This window comes from Photinus pyralis, unplaced genomic scaffold (genome assembly GCF_008802855.1).
Source record: "Photinus pyralis isolate 1611_PpyrPB1 unplaced genomic scaffold, Ppyr1.3 Ppyr1.4_LG9, whole genome shotgun sequence".
Classification (NCBI taxonomy): domain Eukaryota; kingdom Metazoa; phylum Arthropoda; class Insecta; order Coleoptera; family Lampyridae; genus Photinus; species Photinus pyralis.
In genome coordinates, this window is record NW_022170878.1 from 23,939,705 (window position 1) to 23,948,317 (window position 8,613).

The window sequence follows — 8,613 nt, forward strand, 5'->3', positions numbered from 1 at the left end:
CAATAAATAGCACTGTGTATGTAATTACACTGGCAATGAAGTATCGTTAGGAGCTATTATATTCGTTATGGCTGGCTGTCTGGCTGTTTGGCTGAGATTTCAGCAGTTACAATAGACGGAGACTTCAAATTTTCACTTTCTGCTATAGTGTAGATGTGCAAGCTCTAGTCTATTTTGAGTTAGGTTACTCGTGAGATCGATTTATTTTAACCTTTGCTAATAAAATACTGATCTATAACACCAAAAATGTGCTTTCATCATTCATTATGCTGATTTACAACTTGTTTTTAAACAAATTGTTTACAACTTTCTAACGGCTCAGATCATTCCCAAAAATATACTTGCGAAAATCGTTGACTTGCTCCTTCGGCTTTTTTTTTCTTTGCCAATTTAAGCCAATAATAATTAGGATCTAACTAAACCTCTTAATGAAGAAAGTTTCTAAAGGTAAAAAGAGTGAGACCTATATGAATAAGTCAATGCACTTTCTCCAGTTATCCAAACCAATGCGCATCCTAGAAGACTTTCTTAAAGCTATTAATTTTAGCATAAAGAATGAAATTTTATGCATTGTCCGTGGCTCTTTAAATACGTCAAAAACGGTAATTAAACGCACGGAAACTTTCTTTGTGCACTTGAAACCGATGACATACTGCATCTTGACTTTCCATCCAACAACCTGTAGATGTACATTGAATTACATACATATACCTGCAATAAACGTAAGAAATTAACAGAATCTAAACACTTTCACTAAAAATACGAGTTATAGGAGGGATTTCGGCGTAATACTTTCGCCGACCGAATTGTCACAAAAATACTCTTAGACCAAAAGCGGAAAGATCCAGTTTTGTATTCTAGTTACGTTTGAAGCGGGGTGACATAATTAGCGTATGTGATGTGGTTTAAAGAATTGGTACTTCGAGTTGTTGGTGGGACTTGGGAGTTTTTAGTAATATGTGCACTCTGCGTCTATTACTGTATGGAAACGGTCCTGTTGACGATAACACCGTCATTTTTGAGATGGCAAAAAAGTTTGAAAGGGAAGAGAATTGTGATTACTGGAGGAGCTGGAGGTGTTGGTCAGGAGTTGGCGCTTCAATTAGGCCGACTGCAGGCGAAGGTGGTTGTATGGGACACCAATGAAAGAGGTATGGTTATGTACTTAGGGAACTGTACAATATCCCATTGCAAATTACTTCAGCTCCAAACAATTTTTCCTCATCCAGTGTAGTCTCTTGATGATACCCATCACGTTAATGCCATGTGGCGCAGTTCAGTTTAAGCTGGCCTGCGGTACAAAGGGTCCTTGATGGTTCGAATCCGGGTTCGGCCATGGATATTTATAAATGTATAGTGGGTTAGGTTGGTAGAACAGCCAAGACTGAAATTCCCCCTCAATAAAATGAAATAAATAAAATAAATAAAATAAATCAAATAAATAAAATAAATCAAATAAATAAAATAAATAAAATAAATAAAATAAATAAAATAAATAAAATAAATAAATTAAATTAAATTAATTAAATTAATTAAATTAATTAAATTAATTAAATTAATTAAATTAATTAAATTAATTAAATTAATTAAATTAATTAAATTAATTAAATTAATTAAATAAATTAAATAAACGAAACCAACGAACTTCTAACGGGCTCTTTTTAGCAACTTCCATAAACCAGAACCAACGCTGAACGCAATCTTTTCTCGATATTAAGGGCCGAGTCCAACCTGCCAGTAATCACCCTGCATGTCCGACGTTGGAAATCATTTAGTTCTCGTAAGAGTATCTAAAGTGCCATCGGTAGCGTAGCATGACCAAACGGCGCCTAGGGCAAGCTTTAAAATTGCGCCCCTTTGTAAATTACCTTAATATAAAACAGGGGTTGGAACCCATATGAAATATAGGTATCGGTTGCGCGTTATTTAGGTAAAACCATTTTTAAGGGTTCCGGTACCGGTTCCGGTTCCAGTTTTTTTCGGTTTTTAAGGGTTGCAACATAAATAAATAAAATTATTATTAAAAAATATAAATGATTAATAATTATATATCATAAATAATACCTACACACAATTAAAGTACATTGTTCTTTTATATAAACAAATTTTTTAAAATTTGATTGACACTTATATTTTTGGCTTCCGCGCTCGTTTCACCTCAACTGCCTGTTTTTTTCTACTTTGCTTTTCTGGAGCAGTAGTTTCAACTATTGCTTTCCTTATACATTCTTCAACATTCTTACTGTTTTTGATTCATTTTATAGGTATTAGTCACTCTAAAATATTTTATATTTGTTTAGTATTAAGGTTAAGTTGGTAGAAGTTAGTGAGCAGTTCTGAATAAAAGTGAGAATTTGGATTTTTGGATTTTGAAATTTCTTGCAAATTCTACAACACAAAACGTAGTTCAGAAGGCAAGATTTTATTCTTGGCCATCCAGTCGATAAAGGATCAGTCATTGGTGATAAGAAATGAAATCGGATATGATGTGTAGTTTCCAGAAAGTGTGATATGCTGACTCTAGGATTCTCTAGATACTTTTCGTTTGTTCCTATATAAAAAACAAATTTTAAGAGCAACAATATAACACGCATTTCCCTCTCGCAAACCGCAACTCTACCTACAAAAGAGAGGGAACCGAAAAATACCGGTTCCTTGGCACTAATAATAACGGTACCGGTATCGGTTCCGATTATCATAACTTTTGAAATAACGGTTCCGGTTCCAAGTCAGAAGCTTATAAATGAAATCGATGCCGGTTCCAGTACCGGTTCTTTTCGGTTCTGGTTCCAGCGCCTGATATAAAACGAATCGAAGAATCGCATACAATTTTCAGTAGGGGAGTTTTTCGTGCACTGCTTGTACCTAATTAAATCGGCTCGCATGCGGAAACACAACTTTTAATTCGGCTCATGTTTAATAGCAACGATCCTTGAACTCGTACAAATCGATTAACGAAGGTTTGATATTGCCGTCTCTTTTCCTTCTTGAATTAGACAAGGAACCGACGGATGGACGGACAAAACCATCACATAAAGGGATTTCCCCTAAAAAGCAGATACACTTTTGGAGCTTGTATTAACTATGAGATGACGCTCCGACGTTTCTGGTAACGCCGCCGGTGAGCGACTTTAATGATAGAACTGTCACGTTATTAAGCGGCAGAGCAAAGCGAGGTGTCCGTCTGTCCGTGAACATGATAACTGTCAAACGCTTGGACCGATTTGGTTCAAACTTTGCACAGTTGACATATATGCCACATGTAATAAGCCTATTGAAAATGGGTCAAATCCAATGACCCCGTGGGGTCACGCTTCTCTGTCCCTGCCAAACGCTTGAACCTATTCGGTTGAAACTTTGCACAGTAGACTCATATGCCACATGTAACAACATTGAAAATGGGTCAAATCCAATGACCCCGTAGGATCACGCCTCTCGGTCTTTAGCAAACGCTTGAACCTATTCGGTTCAAACTTTGCACAGTTAACATATATACCACATGTAACAAACCAATTGAAAATGGGTCAAATCAATGGTCCCGTAGGGTCACACCGAGGTGCGCTGTCCCTTTTTTAGATGCTCTTAAGGGGCTTATTTAGTCAGTGACAGCCCTAGATGTCAAATGCAGCTGTAACATGGCTGGGGAGTAATAATAATAATAATAATAATTATATTTATATATATATATATATTTTAACCCTACATAACTTCACCAGACACAGACACAGACACTAATCGTTACTTGATTTTAATCCGTGCGATTAGTTAACCAGGCTAGACCTGAGTTCTCACAAGAAACACCGACCATAATATTAATGTATATTTCATGGAAATGTAAACAATGTACTTACACTCGTCCAAAAAGAAAATAATGGGAAAATACAATAAAAACAAAACATCCAAACTATAGTTATTCAATTCACTGTGAGTAATCCTACACTATGAGTACCAATAGGACCGGAGGAACCTACGCTATGGGTTAACAATAGGTGTTGTAGCAAAGAGTAACCATAATTTACTCTTTGGTTGTAGTCCTACGCTATGGGTGAACAATAGCATCTGGTGCACTTACGCTATGGAGAACAGTAGAACCAGACAGAGTCTTCTTAACTATGAAGAAAAGAAGTCGACTGAATTTTTATGGTCATCGTGTTTAATTCCTTCAACAACCCTGACTACAGGGCCGTTGTGTAGGCGACTTTAATCCCGCAAAAATGAACTACACCGCGTAAGTGCATCGGTCATCGGCACCCCTCATTCCATGGGATGCTTGATATGATGTTTATTGTGGTTTATTTTGATTTTTAAATTTAATAATTGGCGATTTTAGCGCCCCCTTTTGTGCCCTAGCTACGCCTCTAAGTGTCATCGATTCTTGGCGATGATAGCTTTTACCGATTAGCCCTTTTTCTAAAGAAAGACCTTTTCATCAGCTTCTTGGTGAACTAGCTCTTCATTACCGACGTGACGCACTCTATTCTTCAAGTCCATAGAAAATCCAAAGATCATCTCATCCCCGGTATCAGCCACCAGCACTTGCTGCTTACCGGTATCCAATAATAACGTCCACCACGATCTCTCCAAGATCGGTTGCAGTCTTGAGTTTAAGGATGGATGGCATCAGTTTTTTATTCTTCACAAGATCAGGTCGCACCAGTATCTACCAACAATGAATAACTTTCTCCCATGACGGCTCGCTCCATCCACATATAAACTGCCCGTCTGTCTGAGGGCAATTTATTCTTAGATGCCCAGCCTTGTTACGTGGCCAGCAACGTAATTTCTTCATCTTGGATAAACGCTCATCAAGATGGTCTACTCTATCTACTAATTTTCGAACCAGTTCACTGGATTTCTCTTCTTTGGTGCTGGATTCCACGGATTGCCCAGTACCGTGTGACACCTTCTTTTCTGTTTCGAATTCCAACGCGCGAGCAAGGGGCCTTCGCGATCCTCTCGTGCCTTGCTAACCTTAATGCTTGCTGGACATCAGTACCTCGTACAGCATCGCTGAATGTTTGCACGGCTAGTTTGTCTAAAAAGCTTTCTTCTATGGCCGAGACAGCCCCTCACATTTCCTTGCTCGTTTCAGATGTTCTTTGTATTCAAACTTTATTTCCGTGGTTTAAATTCTGTGGATGACCGCCCAAGACTCTTCGCATCGTTCATCCTCTCCGACAGATTTCTTCCAAATAGCCATTTCCTTACTGGTCATCTGAAAGTATATCTAGGTGTTCATTAAGTCCTAAAGCGACCATCAGCACTTAGACGAGGACATTGACCGTCCTTTCCTCCACTCGGGCTATGGCAGCTGTGCGTTTCGACTAAACGTTTGTGCTGTTCCGTCATTTATGCCACAACATCCGGATTTAATTTTGGTACGCCAATGACCTTACTCTTTTCTGTTGGTAGTAAGTCGTTGATCACTTATCTATCCAAGCCTGACCGTAGAATAGCTCCCCAACGAGAAGTCAGCTCCTGGTGGATATTAGTGGACAACTCGGCTTGCACAATCCCCGATGGTAAAGGTAATTGGGGAGTATGTCGTTTGTCCTCATTTGCATCTACATAGAATTTCAGTGAAAGACGGTAACTATTTTTAGGAACTACTGAAAATGGTACAGCAACAACTCGTTTACCTCTTGCCTTAAATTTCAGGGGATGATCTTGAAGTTTCCGAGTGCCTGTTTATCTCGTCTAGTTGTTTACTTACCCAATCATATAAAACATCAAATTCAATCTTTCTCAACGGGTCTCTTGCACCAAAATGCTTTCTTCTTTTGCCACTTGTCTCTTGCATGGCATCCAAGGTTTTAGCTTTCCGCTTAATTACCATAGGGATTCAACAACTCGTAGCGCACTAATAAAGTCCTTAGCGACCGTAACTAGCTTAGATCATATATGTCAATATATTATGATTTACTAAGGTAACTACAGACACGGAACACCAAGAAGTTGGTGGTTTTTAGCGCATTTCCACAAAAATAAAAAAAAATGCGCTATTGTGGCCACTTTGTCCGTCCGTCCGCTAACTTTGCGACGCTACTAGTTTTTTATCTTAAGAGCTATTGTTCTACTTTTTTCGCTATTTGTTATTTCGTTATGGTGTCGAGTCTTGTACCAAGGAAGGAATTTTTTCTGTACCGCTTACAAAAAAAGTTATTGTAAAAAACACAAAAAACCGTTTTTTACATGTTCCATAATTTTACACTTTTGCCGTTTATTAACGATCCTAGAGATCGTTTATAATTTTGCATTGCTATCTGTCGCCTGCCGGTTTGTCTGTCCGTCTGTTCCTTTGTCTGTCTGTCCATCTATCTGTCCGTGTGAACGATAACTTTGTTTAGAAATGTTCGATCGCTTTTACATCTCCGTTAGTTATGAACTGAATTGCATGAAATTCCATATGGGCATAGCTTTAGCCATATAATACGCAATGCCAAAAGTTGAATCGAATCGATTCAAAATTCACAGTGCCCTTTTTGCATCTCGACCATTTATAAACCGAATTGCAAACTTTTTTACTTATAAAAGTATTTGAATGAAATTTGATACATAGGCACTTGGAATAAAGAAAAATCAAACGCAAATTTCAAAATTTGGTTTTGCGCATGCGCAGTGCCAACTTTTTTATTTATGGAAGAATTTAAACGAAATTTGATACAGAGGCACTTGGGATAAAGGAAAATCAAACGCCAATTTCAAAATTTGGTTTTGCGCATGCGCAGTGCCAACTTTTTTTATTTATGGAAGAATTTAAACGAAATTTATCCATAGGCACTTGGGATAAAGGAAAATCAAACGCCAATTTCAAAATTTGGTTTTGCGCATGCGCAGTGCCAAATTTTTTATTTATGGAAGAATTTAAACGAAATTTGATACATAGGCACTTGGGATAAAGGAAAATCAAACGCCAGTTTCAAAATTTGGCTTTGCGCATGCGCAGTGCCACCTTTTTTATTTATGGAAGAATTTAAATGAAATGTGATACATAGGCACTTGGAATAAAGGAAAATCTAGCGCCAGTTTCAAAATTTTATTTTGCGCATGCGCCGTGCCAACCTTTTTATCTATGGAACTATTTAAGTGAAATTTGATACTTAGGCGCTTGGAACAAAGGAAAATCTTAGTTTATTAGTTAGTTATAGTAAATTAGTTTTACAATTTAGGTTTGCGCATGCGCAGTTCCAACCTTCTTATTTAGAAAAGCATGGAAATGAAATTCTTCTCATAAACTGAAATTGAAGTAGCACGTCAACAATGGATTGCCCATGTGCAACGCTATCTTTCATATTTGTGGCCGGATTTTACGATTTTAACAGAAGTTGCATCTTACAAATGGGAAATGAATGCAAGTGGAAATGCGCTTTATGTAAATCGTTTACGATTACTTTTTAACTTGTTTGGTTTAGGCTTTGAATTTCTTGGCGCAATCACCGAATATAATTAGGTGCACTATAAACATTATACGATTATATGACTATATGGAAAATGGTACTTAATTAGAGTAATTATATCGGACATGAATAGTAGAATGACATAAAAGTCGAAGACAAAGATTCCTCACAATGACCTGTACCTAATTTAAATCTAAAAATAGTTACTAAAAACACTCTGTTTCTCAAACTATTTTTTAGTAGGAACTTACTACTGATCTGAAATTTTGGTAGAAGATTCCGCCATCCTTTCATTTTATCTTTGACTTTTATTTTCAGCGGTTGAAGCACTGCGATTGCGATTTTACAATGAGGGAATGGAACTCCAGTCGTATATTGTGGACGTCACCGACCGACATAGCGTCTACAAGCACGCAAATTTGGTGAAAAGCGATCTCGGCCCGGTTGACATTCTCATCAACAATGCCGGCATTGTAACCGGACGCACCTTTCTAGACATACCGGACGACATGGTTGAGAAAACCTTCCAAGTGAACGTCATTTCGCATTACTGGGTAACAGCCTTAGTTTTCCAAGTCCAAAGTTACGATTGACCATTTCAGACCATCAAGGCGTTTTTGAGCGATATGCTGAAGAGAGGCAAGGGCCATGTCGTGTCTGTCGGAAGTCTAACGGGTATGCTCGGTACTTATAAATGTACAGACTATAGCGCGACCAAGTACGCCTTGCACGGTCTGCATGAGAGTCTCCTAACCGAATTGAAGGTTTCGCCGTTTCCTATAAAAATTTCCCATTAAAAGTCCCGTTTCAGACTCATGGATACGACAACATTCACCTAACATTAGTCAGTCCGTTCTTCATCAACACTGGAATGTTTGCAGGATGCAAACCGCGTACGCTATCCATGCTGGAGCCTAAAAACGTCGCCACTCGCATTATTACAGCCATTAGAAGGGAAGAAACATTTCTTACGATGCCCGCAAGTTACAGGTTTATCATACCGATCAAATTGTAAGTTTTCGACTAGTTTGCACTATACTTCAATTCTCATTTTAGTTACGTACCTTCAAAACTATGTTGGGCGGTTATGTACCGTGTTATACAGGGTCCGCAAAGTATGATGGGTTTGGTCGGTCGCCAAGATACAACAGCTGCTTGAAGAATTAGAGCACAGTCATGTACCTACTATAGTTTTAATTTATATAACCCAAATCCT

The 8,613-nt window shown here is 38.0% G+C and overlaps 1 protein-coding gene across 1 annotated transcript; it reads left to right on the forward strand.

Moving 5' to 3' along the window:
- The first annotated feature begins 759 nt into the window (after window positions 1-759).
- Window positions 760-8,613, forward strand: LOC116181132 (short-chain dehydrogenase/reductase family 16C member 6-like). Its single transcript, XM_031501408.1, has 5 exons — window positions 760-1,151; window positions 7,716-7,951; window positions 8,000-8,161; window positions 8,209-8,408; window positions 8,454-8,613. Exons 1-5 carry the CDS (start codon window positions 899-901, stop codon window positions 8,554-8,556), a joined length of 954 nt encoding a protein of 317 aa, XP_031357268.1. The 5' UTR covers window positions 760-898; the 3' UTR covers window positions 8,557-8,613.